This window comes from Microcaecilia unicolor, chromosome 7, assembly GCF_901765095.1.
Source record: "Microcaecilia unicolor chromosome 7, aMicUni1.1, whole genome shotgun sequence".
In the NCBI taxonomy this organism is placed as follows: Eukaryota; Metazoa; Chordata; class Amphibia; order Gymnophiona; family Siphonopidae; genus Microcaecilia; species Microcaecilia unicolor.
Window position 1 is genome coordinate 100,192,591 of NC_044037.1, and position 16,342 is coordinate 100,208,932.

The following is a 16,342-nucleotide window of genomic DNA, read 5'->3' on the forward strand; positions in this document are numbered from 1 at the left end:
ATCCGTCTCCTTGGAAGAGATATGCAAGGCGGCAACTTGGGCTTCGGCTCATACATTCTCCAAGCATTACCGTTTGACTGTGGCTGCACGGGCGGAGGCCCGGTTTGGAGCTTCAGTGTTGAGGTCAGGGATTTCAATGTCCCGCCCTGGGTGAGTACTGCTTCGGTACATCCCACCAGTCTATGGATTGATCAGCTTGATGATATGGAAGGTAAAATTATGTATAATCATACCTGATAATTTTCTTTCCATTAATCATAGCTGATCAATCCATAGCCCCTCCCAGATATCTGTTCTGTTTTTATTCTGGTTGCATTTCAGGTTCAAGTTAGTCTTCAGTTATTTCAGAAAGACTTCGTGTTCAAGTTCTTTCACTTGGATTCTTCAAGAGTTGAGACGAGTTTGTGTTACAGTGAGCTGCTGCATTCCTCTCCCCTCCGTTTTACGGGGCTGGATTGAGACATAAATTCTGCCGGCACTCCCTCCCGCTTCGTGCGGCTGTAGGGCAGCTTTGTACCCCCCCCGCTTCGGCGGTGTTAGAGGTCAGTCAGCTCCTCCCGCGGTTGCGGTTGCAGGATAAGCCAGATCCCCCCGCATCGGCGGGTGTGGTGTCCCTCCCCCGCTCCGCGGGGATGAGCTGGACGGATTCCCCTCCCCCACTTGTGTGGGGATGAGCTGGGTTAATTCCCCTCCCCCGTTTCGGCGGTGGTGAGCTGGGCAGAGTGTCCCTTCGTGGGTGTAATTCTCTAAGTGCTGAGTCCTGCGGATGGAGCTTTGATATCGACATACTGAGGAGTTTCCAGCAGCACATGACCACATATAGGGAGGCAAAAGTTTGCTCTCTATCTCCACCTGCTGGTAGATGGACACAACCCACCAGTCTATGGATTGATCAGCTATGATTAATGGAAAGAAAATTATCAGGTATGATTATACATAATTTTACCTTGATTAGTAAATAGAACATTAAAAAACATTAAGCATATGATTCTCTCTCTCTGATGTTATGGTATTAGTCTTTTGTGGCTGACTGTTTCCTATTTTATACTAGCACACTCTCTGACATTAGTCTCTGTCTGTTTCCCCCCTCCCTCCCCAAATTGGTCTTTGTCACAGGGGCGTAGCCAGACTTCGGCAGGAGGGGGCACATTTTACCCCTTCGGCACCGCCGATCCCCCCTCTACCATTTTTGACCCCCCCCTGCCACCTTTGCCCCCCCCCCCCCCCCCCCAGGGAATGTCAGACTCACAGAAACAGAAGCCTTGGTTTTAGATCAGCAACGCGGCCACGCCGGAGAAGAGGACTTCGGCTGGCGGGGATTGGGGACCCCCGCCAGCAAAGGTACCCGACAGCGGCGGGGGGGCATGGCCAAATCTACAGGGCCCCATGCCCCCGTGGCCCCATGTAGCTACGCCCCTTTACATTCTCTTTCTCACCCACTGACATTCGGTTCTCGCTCACTGTCTGATATTAAGCGTTGTCTCTCTCTCATGTCTCCCATGATACAGCTGCAGTTTCATCCTGTCCACCCTAGGATTCACTTCAGTAGCGTTTGTCACAGGCTCTCTGGCACTCTGGGCTCCCACCTACCTCTTTCGTTCTCGTGTGGTGCAAAAAACACGACCGCCATGTCTCAATGGGACCTGTAATTCTGATGACAGGTGAGATGAAACCTAGGGGAGCAGAGCCAAGGGTGTATGTGCTCTGTTCCAGGATTCTCTGATTGGACAAATTTGTTACTATTTGTCAGTACTCTGTCTCTCATCTCCTTTGTCCATCTTTATTTTTATCGCTTCCTCTTTCTATATCATAGTTTTTCTGTCCGCACAGTTTGATCTTTGGCATTATTACCTGTGTGACGGGGATCCTGGGCGTTGGAACTGGAGTGGAGATCAGTAAGCGTTACCGGAAGGTGAATCCCCGCGCCGACCCACTGGTGTGTGCTTTTGGTCTCCTCAGCTCTGCCCCCTTCCTCTTCTTTGCTGTGGTGAGCGCAGAGAAGAACACCATCGTCACTTACGTGAGTATGAGTGCAGCTCATTGGACTTGCCCAAGTAATGTATGTAAGATGAAGGGACTTTGCAAAGTGTGAGTATGTAATGAGGAAAGGGTGTGAATACCAGACCGCAGAGTGTGAGTGTTGGGCAAATGCAAGTTATTTGTACAGTTTGCAGAATGTCAGTGTACAACATTGAATGGGACAGCTTGCTGGAAGTTTATTGACTGGGAGTGTATGACTAGGCTGGATTGAGTACAACTCACTGAAACTGCAGAGTGCAAGTATACAAAAAGGGAGGAATGTGAGTGAGAAAAGAGACATCAGTAGAACGTCAAGCCATCCTGCAGAATGTGAGTGTCTACAGGACAGGGGAATTTAGGAAAGCTCCCTGGAATTCTGCCAAGTTCAGGTTTAGAATTGAAGTGAGACCTAGCACTAGGACTAGAAAACTAACAGGTAGCAGATTTAAAACAAAATTGGAGAATGGTTTTTTTTTTTTTTTTTTCACTCAACACACAATCAAGGTGTGACATTTCTTGGTGGAGGATATGGTCAAGGCATTTAGTGTAGCTGAGTTTAAAAGGGGTTTGGATCAATTCTTGGATGAAAACAAAAACGAGGCAGGTAGACTTGGGAAAGCCACTGCTTATCCTTGGGGATGAGCAACAAGGAATGGATCTGCTTTGTGGCATCTACTGGGTATGTGGATTGGCCGCTGTTGGAACCAGGGTGATGAGCTTGATGGGCCTGTTCTCTGACCCAACATGACACATCTTATCTTTTTATGGGTATAACTTGCTGCAGGGCCGTGCCTAGGGTCTCTGGCGCCCCCCTGCAGACTATCAGTTGGCGCCCCCCCCCCCCCCCCCCCCCCCCCGGTGAAAATGATCGCTCACCACTTGCCACACTGACAGGAACTGTCAGCAATATTCTTAGAAACAAATTGCTATACATTGCAAAATAGATAGCAGATGTAAATTCTCAAAGTGGACATATTCCAAACGCTAAAATGAAAATAAAATGATTTTTTTTTACCTTTGTTGTCTGGTGACTTTCTTTTTCCGATCATGCTGGCCCAGTATCTGAGTCTGCTGCTATCTGTCCTCTTAACTCCATTTCCAGGGCTTCCTTTCCATTTATTTCTTTACTTTCCTCCTTTCTTCTTCATTTCTTGCTCTATATCCATTTCCAGCAATTTCTTCTCTCTCCCTGGGTCCTGCCCTCCCATCCATGTCCATTCTTGTCCCTCTCTGCCCTTCCCTCCTCCATCCATAGCCAGCAATCCTCCTCTCTCCCCTCCCCTCCATTTCCAGCAATTTGTCCTCTCCCTGGGCCCCCATGTCCATCCTTGTCCCTCTCTGCCCTTCCCTCCTCCATCCATAGCCAGCAATCCTCCTCTCTCCCCTCCCCTCCATTTCCAGCAAATTGTCCTCTCCCTGGGCCCCCATGTCCATCCTTGTCCCTCTCTGCGCTTCCCTCCTCCTCCATCCATAGCCAGCAATCCTCCTCCCCTCCATTTCCAGCAATTTGTCCTCTCCCTGGGCCCCCATGTCCATCCTTGTCCCTCTCTGCCCTTCCCTCCTCCATCCATAGCCAGCAATCCTCCTCTCTCCCTCGCCCCTCCATTTCCAGCAATTTGTCCTCTCCCTGGGCCCCCATGTCAATCCTTGTCTCTCTCTGCGCTTCCCCCCTCCTCCATCCATAGCCAGCAATCCTCCTCCCCTCCATTTCCAGCAATTTGTCCTCTCCCTGGGCCCCCATGTCCATCCTTGTCCCTCTCTGCCCTTCCCTCCTCCATCCATTGCCAGCAATCCTCCTCTCTCCCCTCCCCTCCATTTCCAGCAAATTGTACTCTCCCTGGGCCCCATGTCCATCCTTGTCCCTCTCTGCCCTTCCCTGCTGCATCCATAGCTAGCAATCCTCCTCTCTCCCCTCCCCTTTCAGCAATTTGTCCTCTCCCTGGGCCCTGCTGCTGCCCTCCCATCCATGCCCTCCCATCCATGCCTGTCAGCAATTCTCTCCCCTGCTCTGCCCTCTCCCCTCCTGTCCAATGATTTCTTCTCTCTCCCTGCCCTGCATCCATACATCGCCAACATGCTCCTCTCCCCTACATGTGGCAGGCTGCAGCGTTTTTGCGAGGCAGCTCTGGCTCTCCCTCCTGCCTTCCTTGGTTCCCTCTCTGGCTCCCGATCAGCAGCCCCCCCCCCCCGCGTGTTTTAACCTTTACGCGATGTCAATCAATGAAGAACGCACACCAGACTCGTTTCCAGCTTCTCTCTTCACACAGTATCCCGCCTTCAGCGTCAGCGATGATGCATTTCCTGTTCCCCGCGAGGGCGGGATACTGTGTGAAGAGAGAAGCTGGAAACGAGTCTGGTGTGCGTTCTTCATTGATTGACATCGCGTAAAGGTTAAAACACGCGGGGGGGGGGGGAGGGGCTGCTGATCGGGGAGCCAGAGCGGAACTAAGGAAGGAAGGAGGGAGAGCCCGAGCTGCCTCGCAAAAGCGCTACGCTTGTGAGGGCAGCAGGGACGTCCGAAGTCCACGATTGGGCTGGGGCGCAGGGGCGAGGGTAAGCACCGCGGCGGCGCCCTCCAGAGGTGGGCGCCCCCCTGCGGCGCTTACCTCGCTTACCGCATCGGCACGGCCCTGACTTGCTGGGACTTCACAGAGGATAAGTGTATGGTAAAGGGGAAGGGCTGTTAGAAACCTAAGTAACACCGGAAACCCTCATTATCACCAAGAAGCACTTGTAATACCAGGGAGCCCCCAGTGTCAGTGGATTTCCTTGTATCTCCCAGGTGTAATGCAGCCTTCCCTGCTTTCACTTCCAAGTTTCCAAGTTCATTAAGAAATTTGATATACCGCCTTTGAAAAATCCATCAAGGTAGTTTACAATAAATAAACCAGTTAAAATCAGTTAATTAATATGAAAGGACAGCATCTCACAAGATGTAACACTATACTTTCCCTCAGCCTTTTTTTTGTCCAGATATAATGCAGCCCCATCTTGCTTTGCCTCTTTCAGGTTTTCATTTTTCTGGGTGAGACCCTGCTCTCTTTGAATTGGGCCATCGTCGCAGACATCCTACTGGTGAGTGTTTCCTGAGGGTCCCTGCACCTTCTTTTGATGTCTTAGACTTTTATCACTGATAAGCCCATTACTGCTGTTCCTAGTTCACATCCTGCTCAACCCATGACTCTCTAAAGCCCCTTTTCTTCCACATTTCCCTGTGACTCTGGTTTCTAATCTCCCCTTTTTGGGGAAATCAATAGAAACACAGATTTGGGGTAATTTTTATAAAGTCTGTTTCACACGTATAGGGCTAGATTCTATATATGGCACCTGAAAGTTCCCACTCGGAAAAAAATACACCTAGGCATATTCTCTAAAGTACGCCTATATTGTATAGAATAGGTTTAAATTTCCGTGCGGTATATAGAATACGTCAAGCGCCTCTCCACACGACCAAATTTAGTCGCGGCCATTTACGCCATGTTTTACTTGATGTAAATCCCGACACCTAAATTACGCACAGAGCGGGTGTATTCTATAACAACGTGCATAGATTTTAGAAATGCCTACGCCCTGCCCATGTCCCCTCTGCAAATATGCAACTTAAAATTTAAGCACACCATGTTAGAGAATATGCTTAGCGAGTTGTGTGTGTCAATCTTAATGCCAATTAATGTTGATAATTGCTTGTTAACATCCAATAGACAGTGCTGATTAGTTAACTAATGAGGTAATGCGCATTGTTATAGAATACGCTTCAATTTCTTCATGGAAATAAAGGAGCAAACTATAGAATCCCGGGGATAACATTTTTATTGTTTAATTATTAACTGTTTTGTTGTAGTTGTTATTTTCTATATCTGTCTTATCAGCTGATGGAGTTCTTTTCTACTCTTTAATTTTTATTGAATCGTAAAACACTTTATTACTGATTGTTAAAGGTAGTCAGACAAATAACGATAAACATAAACCTATGTGGCAACATATGGACATTAAAAAGCCTTTATAACATACCAATTGGCCTTGACAAGGAGGAGTGTACTTTGCTGATAGAGGGGTCCTTTTACTAAGGTGCGCTGAAAAGTGAACTGTGCTGGTGTAGATGTGTGTATTGGATGCGTTCAGATCCATTTTTCAGCACATCTGTAAAAAAGGCCTTTTTTATTTTGGCTGAAAATGGACGTGCGGCAAAATGAAAATTGGCACATGTCCACTTTGGGCCTGAGACCTTACTGCCACCCATTCACTTAGCGGTAAGGTCTCACTTGTTAACCGGGCGGTAATCATCAGTGCGTGTACAATGCCGATTACCGTCTGGTTAGTGCCGTGCACTGGAAAATAAAATATATTTTCCGGCGCGCGTACTGGACGTGCGTAAAAAATGAAATTACCACCCGGGCCACGCGGTAGTTCCGAATTGGCGCACATTGGGTGCGCGTAGGCGCCTGCGCGGCTTAGTAAAAGGGCCCCAGACTTAGGGACACAGTATGGTGGAGCACAGACAAAGTTCACAAGTATGTGCCTTGACTGTACAATGCCATATTTTTATACATAAAACACACACAAATGGTGTGTCTGTGTAAATATCAACTGGTATAATGTGCCCATGGATGTAATGGACACTATCCAGCTTATTTTTCTAAGACACACAAATTGCAAAACTAATGCATTTGTTTTTAAGGGCTTTACGTTTTAGGTTTTTGCAGGCATTATTAGTGCATGAAACCTACAAGAAACCTAAAAAGCTGATTTTGCAATTAACATATCTTACTAAAAATATACTAGTAAAATCTACCCACCCTTATAGGGCCAGATTCTATATAAGGCGCCTAAAAAATCCACGTGGAAAACATTTCCGCCTAAGCATATTTCTAGAAGCGGCGCCTAGATTTGGGTGCGATATATAGAATACGCTTTGTTGATATCCTTGCGCCTAAATCTACACACCTCCATTTACGCCAATGAAAACATGGCATAAATCCCAGCTTGTAAATTTAGATACAGAGGGCCATATTCTATAACGGTGCACATAAATTTTGGAACTCCCACAAAATATCCATAACCACGCCTCTTTTTTTGCCTGCGCGCATTAAACTTTAGGCGCTGTGCATTACAGAATACGCTTACCAATTTGTGCGCGTAAATTCTAATTATTACTACTACTACTAGTTATAATTTCTGTAGCGCTACTAGACATACGCAGCGCTGTACACTTGAACATGAAGAGACAGTCCCTGCTCGACAGAGCTTACAGTCTAATTAGGACAGTCCTATTAACAATGCTGATTAGCTTGTTAAGCTAATTCATTTACGCACATTGTTATAGAATTCACTTGGATTTCGGCTTGGAACACTAGGCACACTATATAGAATCCGGGGGATAGTGCACGGGGGGTGCACATGCTTATTAAAAAATGCATATAACACGCTGTTATATGCATGAAAATGTTACTTTAATCAAAATGCATGCTTGTGAATATTACCTGTGAACATTTACACATGGAGGAATATGTATGGAACTTTGTAAATCTAAGTGCTTTGAAAATGAGCTCCATGGTCTCAAGTAAGTGGCAAAAACTGCACTTTGAATGTACACTTAAAGCTAGTATTTTAAAGGCATATAGGCACCTATTACTACTATTAATCATTTCTGTAGCACTACTAGACATACGCAGAGCGGTACATATTATATGCAGGTACTTTCTCTGTCCCTAGAGGGCTCACAATCTTAAGATTTTTGTACCTGGGGCAATGGAGGGTTAAGTGACTTGCCCAAGGTCACAAGGAGCTACAGTGGGCACTAACCATTAGGCCACTCCTCCCTCACCTATGAGTTCTTACAAAATAGTACCTAAATAGGGACCTAATTTATATATTAACTTATAAGATTACCATGTATACATGCAGCTTTTGGAGTTTTGGGGGGAACGGGGGGGGGGGGGGGGGGGGTTTGAGGGTGATCTTCCTTGCCAGTCTGGCTTCCACAGAGACTGTGGCGCTCATTCCGAAGTAGATAGTCTCAAAGTAGCCAAAAATACGTCCATCTGCTGAAAACATCTAAGTTGCAATTTTTGAACTGGCAGATAGCAAGGGGGCATGTTGTGGGAGTGTTTTGGGTGGGAATAGGGTGTCCCCAAAATTAAGACTTCTTTCAGTGATAATGGAACAGAAAGACACGTCCATGTCCAAAAAGAAGTACGTTTTTATCTAGATTTCAGTCACATTTAAGTTTTTTAAAAAAATGCTCTGAATGACCAGCTGACCACTGGATTGATTAAGGCTTGACCTCTGCTTAATCCCTCAGTGGATGCTGCCCCCCCCCCCCCTTAAGAATTGAATACTAGGCTCTATGACAGCATCAGGTATTATGGGCATACCCAACAGAGCAGCAAGGAGCTCCCAGGAGTAACCTAGTGATCCATACAGTGAACTGTGTACAAGGGGATCGAGGTCCAAATCCCACTTCCCTCTAGTACATTTGTGGCAGAAATTGTGAGCCCTCCAAAACCAACAAATTACCTACTGTAACTAAATATAGGAGAAACTTGCAGGGTGGAAGGCAATTGTAATGGTGTATATTTAGGTACAGTAGGTTTTATTTTGTTCTTCGAGGACTCAGAATACAAAATAAAGGAGTTATGATGGGAATTGTACCTGGGTGCCACTGTTTAAAGTCCACTGCACTGACCACTAGGCTGCCCCTCTAATCTGCAGGGACATCTGTGTGGCCATTTCTCTCAAAATGATGCCAGACAGGCGTTCTAGTGCCTGTTTTTTTGGCGTTTATAATTTGGACGTGTCTGTTTGGAAAATGGCTCATCCTTTTAAACGTCTTCTGTGCAAATATGTCCATCTTAGAGCTATTTTCAAAAAGGAAACTCAGACATTTTTCCTGTTCAAAAATAGCTCTTAAGGATTTCTTTGGATGTATTGAGCTAAATGTCCCAATTCTGACTTGGATGTTTTTTTCGAAAATACCCCTCCACGGAGCCAGACTAGTTTTACTTGCACTCTCAAATGATATTCACATGACTTCCAACAAGGACCAGATTTCTCTTCCTCTCTTGGACTTGACTGCAGCTTTCGATACCATTGCCTATGGTTTGATGCTGCGGCGCCTGGAGGTAATCAGAGTGGTACATTTGAAATTGAGTTATATTTTAGTGATGGAACCCAAGCAGTCCTGTGGAAGAGTACCGAGACTGTGTGAAATTAGTCTGTCATGTTCAGCAGGGCTCTGCACTTTCCTCACAGCTGTACCTCCCACTCACATTGAGCTTCCAATGAAAAGCCTTGAACTAAATTCAAATAAATACATATCACCAAAGAGTACAAGGTTGCATGCTTTTGTTTGCAGGCAGTATGCAGTTTTGCTGAACAGAAAATGAAGATCCAGGTTTCCAAACTCAATGATTGTCTGACAGCTGTTGCAGATTAGAAATCTGAGCTTTTGTGGCTTTGAAGAAATGAAAGAGAGATTACTGCAACTCCTCCTTTCTGGAGAATTAGTTCAAAACCAAGTTGGATTGTTAGGAGCTTAGATGTTCAGTTGGATCCTTGTGGGTTGATGGAGAAGCAAATCTGTGCAATGATGTGCACCTCTTGCAAACCTCTACATGATAAACATAGTAGATGACGGCAGAAAAAGACCTGCAAGGTCCATCCAGTCTGCCCAAGAAGATAAATTCATATGTGCTACTTTTTTATTTGTACTGTCCTCTTCAGTGCACAGACCATATAAGTCTGGCCAGCCCTATCCCCGCCTCCCAACCACCAACCCCGTCTCCCAACCACCAGCTCTGGCACAGACCCTATAAGTCTGCCCAGCACTATCCCCGCCTCCCACCACCAGCTCTGGCACAGACCATGTAAGTCTGCCCAGCACTATCCCTGCCTCCCACCACCAGCTCTGGCACAGAACGTACAAGTCTGCCCAGCACTATCCCTGCCTCCCACCACCAGCTCTGGCACAGAACGTACAAGTCTGCCCAGCACTAGTCCTGCCTCCCAGCCCCAGCACAGACCGTATAAGTCTGCCCAGCACTAGCCCTGCCTCCCAACCACCAGCTCTGCCACCCATGTGAGTGTAGGCGTCCGTTAAGTCAATCTTTTTCCTGAATCATGGGAAGAAGGGTGCCCAGGGAAAAACCATCCTGAACTTTTCTTTGACTAGGAATTTGTTCAGGGCTCTTAGGTCTAGGATGGGACGCATCCCCCCTGTTTTCTTTTGCACAAGGAAGTACCTGGAATAGAATCCCAGCCCTTCTTCCCCTGGTGGGACGTGTTCGACCGCATTGGCCGTTAGAAGGGCGGAGAGTTCCTCTGCAAGTACTTGCTTGTGCTAGGAACTGAAGGATTGAGCTCCTGGTGGGCAATTTGGAGGTTTTGATTCCAGATTGAGAGCATACCTGGACCTGACTATTTGAAGAACCCACCTTTGGTGAAAAAATATCAACCTCCCCCCCAACAAGCAGATCGTCAGGTACGGACACTTTGATCTCAGCTATGCTGCTCTGGAGCCAGTCAAAAGCCCGTCCCTTGCTTTTGCTGGGGAGCCGGAGGTTTGGTTGAAAAGTGAGGTGAAGGAAGCTATTAGGGCTAAAAGAAACGCCTTCAGAAAATGGAAGAAGGAACCGTCTGAAAATAACAAGAAGCAGCATAAGGAGTGTCAAAGCAAATGCAAGGTGCAGATAAAGAAGGCCAAGAGGGATTGCGAAAAAAAGATAGCATTAGAGGCAAAAAAACATAGTAAAAATTTTTTTCGGTATATTAAAAGCAGGAAGCCGGCAAAAGAATCGGTTGGGCCGCTGGATGACCGAGGGGTAAAAGGGGCGATCAAGGAAGACAAAGACGTAGCGGAGAGACTGAATGAATTCTTTGCTTCGGTCTTCACCGAGGAAGATTTGGGTGGGATACCGGTGTCGGAAATGGTATTTCAAGCGGACGAGTCGGAGAAACTTACTGACTTCACGGTAAACCTGGAGGACGTAATGGGGCAGTTCGGCAAACTGAAGAGTAGCAAATCTCCTGGACCGGATGGTATTCATCCTAGAGTACTGATAGAACTGAAAAATGAGCTTGCAGAGCTACTGCTAGTGATATGCAACTTATCCTTAAAATCGAGCGTGGTACTGGAAGATTGGAGGGTGGCCAATGTAACACCCATTTTTAAAAAAGGCTCCAGGGGAGATCCGGGAAATTATAGACCGGTGAGTCTGACGTCGGTGCCGGGGAAAATGGTAGAGGCTATTTAAAAACAAAATTACAGAGCACATCCGAGGACATGGATTACTGAGACCGAGTCAGCACGGCTTTTGTGTGGGGAAATCTTGCCTGACCAATTTACTTCAATTCTTTGAAGGAGTAAACAAACATGTGGACAAAGGGGAGCCGGTTGATATATTGTGTATCTGGATTTTCAAAAGGCGTTTGACAAGGTACCTCATGAAAGGCTACAGAGGAAATTGGAGGGTCATGGGATAGGAGGAAATGTCCTATTGTGGATTAAAACTGGTTGAAGGATAGGAAACAGAGAGTGGGGTTAAATGGGCAGTATTCACAATGGGAGAAGGGTAGTTAGTGGGGTTCCTCAGAGGTCTGTGCTAGGACCGCTGCTTTTAATATATTTATAAATGAATTTAGAGATGGGAGTAACTAGCGAGGTAATTAAATTTGCTGATGACACAAAGGTTATTCAAAGTCGTTACTCGCGACAGGATTGTGGAAAAATTACAAGAGGACCTTACGAGACTGGGAGACTGGGCGGCTAAATGGCAGATGACGTTTAGTGTGAGCAGTGCAAAGGTGATGCATGTGGGAAAAAAAGAACCCGAATTATAGCTACGTCATGCAAGGTTCACGTTAGGAGTTACGACCAAGAAAGGGATCTGGGTGTCGTCGTCGATAACACGCTGAAACCTTCTGCTCAGTGTGCTGCTGCGGCTAGGAAAGCGAATAGAATGTTGGGTATTATTAGGAAAGGTATGGGAAAACAGGTGTGAGGATGTTATAATGCCGTTGTATCGCTCCATGGTGCGACCGCACCTTGAGTATTGTGTTCAATTCTGGTCGCCGCATCTCAAGAAAGATATAGTAGAATTGGAAAAGGTGCAGCGAAGGGCGACTAAAATGATAGCGGGGATGGGACGACTTCCCTATGAAGAAAGACTAAGGAGGCTAGGGGCTATTCAGCTTGGAGAACAGACGGCTGAGGGGAGACATGATAGAGGTATATAAAATAATGAGTGGAGTGGAACAGGTGGATGTGAAGCGTCTGTTCACGCTTTCCCAAAATACTAGGACCTAGGGGGCATGCGATTAAACTACAGTGTAGTAAAATTTAAAACAAATCGGAGAAAATGTTTCTTCACCCAACGTGTAATTAAACTCTGGAATTCATTGCCGGAAAATGTGGTGAAGGCGGTTAGCTTAGCAGAGTTTAAAAAAGGGGTTGGACGGTTTCCTAAAGGACAAGTCCATAAACCGCTACTAAACGGACTTGGAAAAATCCAAAATCCCAGGAATAATATGTATAGAATGTTTGTACTTTTGGGAAGCTTGCCAGGTGCCCTTGGCCTGGATTGGCCGCTGTCGTGGACAAGATGCTGGGCTCGATGGACCCTTGGTCTTTTCCCAGTATGGCATTACTTATGTACTTATGTACTTCGGCGCACGCCGCTGATGAGAGCGAGCCTGCTGGGAGCGAACTTGAACAGGCTGTCGAGAGGCAGGAGTGTAGCACTCCTCCTCCCTCCAAAAAACCTACTATAGGAGGAGGTAGTAGCAGAAGGCGTCCGGCGGGGAGAGAGAATCCATAGCATCATGATGCTTCTTGAGGGTCTCAACCATATCCTCAACCTTCTCTCCAAAATGGTTATCCCCTCGGCAAGGAACATCCGCCATTCGCTGCTGGATCTTCTGATCCAGGTCCGAGACACGCAGCCATGAGAGTCTGAGCATCACAATACCCTGAGCAGCTACTCGGGATGCGGCATCAAAAGTGTCGCTTAGACGAGATTGGGTGGCAAAGCCGGTGGCGGGAGACGGAGATGGTGCTGGGCAGACTTATACGGTCTGTGCCAGAGCCGATGGTGGGAGGCGGGACTGGTGGTTTGGAGGCGGGGATAGTGCTGGGCAGACTTATACGGTCTGTTCCAGAACCGGTGGTGGGAGGCGGGGCTGGTGGTTGGGAGGCGGGGATAGTGCTGGGCAGACTTATACGGTCTGTGCCCAGAAAAGGACAGATACAAATCAAGGTAAGGTATACACAAAAAGTAGCACATGTGAGTTTATCTTGTTGGGCAGACTGGATGGACCGCACAGGTCTTTTTCTGCCGTCATCTACTATGTTACTATGTTACTTTTATTTTTTTTGCTTTAGGATATAGTAGTATTGTAGCTGTGTTAATAAATGTTTATAATAGAACATGTAAACAAGGTAATCTTTTTATTAGACTAATTTTAATACATTTTGACTAACTTTCAGAGAACAAAACCCCCTTCCTCAGGTCAGGATAGGATACTGTAACAGCAGTATACTGTATTGACCTGAGGAAGGATGTTTTGGCCTCTGAAAGCTAAATGTATTAGTCCACTAAAATGGTATTATTTTATTTTCTATATTTTGTTTTATTTCTGTTTGTTAATTTGTAAAGTGTTGATTGGTTCTTGTTAGTTTTTTTTCAAATTTATATCTGCTGTCTTTATATTTTGCACAGTACTAGGGGACATTTTCTGTTTTTGTGGTGTTGCATTGTATGCAGAGTCTGGCATCTTGGGGGTTCAGTTTAATTTTTGTCTAAATAGAAAGTTTATTATTACTTATTCTATAGTGGATTAGGGTGTATCTGTGTTTGTGAAAAAGTCATGGCTTTCAGTTGGCATTGACTGTGCAGGATTGACGATCTGTACTGTTCTGTCTAGTTTCGTTTTACAATAGGTGAATTGATGTTCTAATGCTCACTGTAGTGTTTAAGATGCTTTCCTTTTCTCCTTGTGTGATTCATAGAAATGACTGCTTATGGTATGGTAGAATCGCTCTATAGGTCCTGAGTGTTTTGTATTCTCGGCATATGAGTAGAGAATCCACAAACGTGGAGAACTCAACGAAATCCCACGGATAGTCACAATATAACAAAACAGTGGGTAAAAAACCAGGAGTTCCAGAGTAAAGATGAACCAAACTACAATACAGACTGTATTTTACAACATTGCTAATTCTGGATCATCATTATCGTTCTCAAGTATTTAGACTCCTGATGTAGGCCCTTTGGCCGAAACACAACGTTGTGTCGAGTCAATATACTGATTAATAAAGTTTGGTTCATCTTTACTCTGGAACTCCTGGTTTTGTACCCACTGTTTTGTTATATTGTATTCTCGGCATGCCTAGTACTAGATTTTGGAGGGGGGGTGTTAAAAAATGACCGGCACCGGGTGTCAACTACCCTAGCTACGCCACTGCTTCAGACTGAATTATCTGTTTCTCTAACTGAAACAGTGGTCTTGATTTTGGACTAAAATAAATATGCCCCTCACCTCTGCTCCAATTTTACAATCTTTATTTTTTACAATGCAGTAGATCAATGTGGTCCCCAGTTAGAAAACATAGAATTGATCATAAATTATCCAATTTATGTTGGTCTTGCGACTCAGATGTTGGTTCAGTGAAACATATGTTACTTTCCTGTCCCAATCTACATATGTACTGGAATCATATATGGGATAGAATCTCATCTGTATTGAATGTTAACTTTCCAATTTCTTACCAACAAATTATTCTTTGCTGTATCTGTATTGGAAGGTCCTTATCAGTGGAACAATGTAACTATTTGATATTATCGATTGCCTTGGAAGCCATATTATGAGAATGGAAGGATAATAGAAAGCTTTCCTCTACATTCTGGTGGAATTCCATATGTCTTACTTTACAAATATGAGGCTAAAATAGCAGAAAAGGCTAATAGAGTTGGCCATTTTCTAAAATTTGGGAACCAATATCTCTTCTCTGTGAAAATGTATATTCTTTGTAATTTCAATAACTCTACACTGTTGATGTATACGCTTGTACATTTTGTCAGTTAATAAGCTTTTATAGATACTGTTGGTATAGATTGGTTCATCTCTCATAAATATTCCACTAGTACTTCACATCAGCAGTTGTATTTTGGCAATTTCAACATAACCAACTTTTCTTCTCAATGTACAGGATTTTCCTCTTCTCTATTATTGCAAATGAGAATTGAATTTGATGGTATTATCTTTGATACTTGAATATGAATATTGCTCCAATGTTGTATTTGAATGTTATATTTCATTTTTAATGGTGAAAAAGTTTTCAATAAAAAATCTGTCCTTTGCTCATTATTGTACCCTTTTTCTGGGTTTGCCTCAGAAACATATAAAATGCTTATATTTGTTGTACAATACTGTGACACTTCTTTTGTTGTGGAATCAGGGCTGTGACTATGTTTTCCCATTATTGGAGATGCTTCCCTGGTTTCCAGTAGAAAATGAAATTCAATTCAAGGCCCTCCACCTTCCATTTTGATCCTTTCATCAATCTGAACATAAATACTTTGACCCTTTGGGCAGTTGTTTTCCACCCAGAACTCTTTGTTCTCTAGAGCAACTTTTGCTTAATGTGTCCAGCTTGGCTTTTATCAAGCTATCAAATATGAAGCATAAGGCTTTTAGTGTCCCCCAGGCCTCTGGACTACTTTACCAGTGGAACTGAGGTAGGATGCTAATGGTCAGAGCAGTGGGCTGAGAGCCAAGGTTTAGATCTCACTGGTACTCCTTGTGCCCTGAGCAAGTCACTTAACCTTCCATTGCCTCTGGGGACAGGGAAGTACTTACTGTATCTAAATGTAACATGCATTGAGCTAGTACTGAAAAGGTGTTGTGAGCTAACATGTAGTAATTTGCCACTGTTCTTGCTCTTCTTTTCTCTCATCATGATTCCCATTTCTCTTTCAGTATGTTGTGATTCCCACTCGACGATCTACAGCTGAAGCATTTCAGATAGTGATCTCGCACCTTCTCGGAGATGCAGGGAGTCCTTATCTCATCGGCACGGTGTGTGCAAAATCTTGTGCTCCTGCCTCCCATCTAGGAGATAGTCAATGATATGATCAGTTAGCTTCACTCAGAAGAATATGTTTCAGGGCATTACTTTGAAGAAGCCAATGCTGTTATTGGCATGCTAAGATGATATTTCTGTGAGGAAGTTTCTTATCCTGGAACCTCATTCACAGGGCAGTAGTATGAGGAAGCTGGTACTGTGGTATAAAACGAAGCAGAATAAATTTCCTGGTCTTCTTTCACT

General features: G+C 45.0%; 1 protein-coding gene across 2 annotated transcripts in view; it reads left to right on the plus strand.

Moving 5' to 3' along the window:
* Positions 1–16,342, plus strand: part of SPNS1 (sphingolipid transporter 1 (putative)) — a 55,705-nt gene that overhangs the window by 24,483 nt on the left and 14,880 nt on the right. For both annotated transcript variants that reach the window (XM_030209434.1, XM_030209433.1), the window contains exons 8-11: positions 1,509–1,661; positions 1,831–2,020; positions 5,029–5,094; positions 15,994–16,092. In XM_030209434.1, the coding sequence (XP_030065294.1) occupies positions 1,509–1,661; positions 1,831–2,020; positions 5,029–5,094; positions 15,994–16,092 (508 nt within the window). The remainder of the gene's footprint in view (positions 1–1,508; positions 1,662–1,830; positions 2,021–5,028; positions 5,095–15,993; positions 16,093–16,342) is intronic.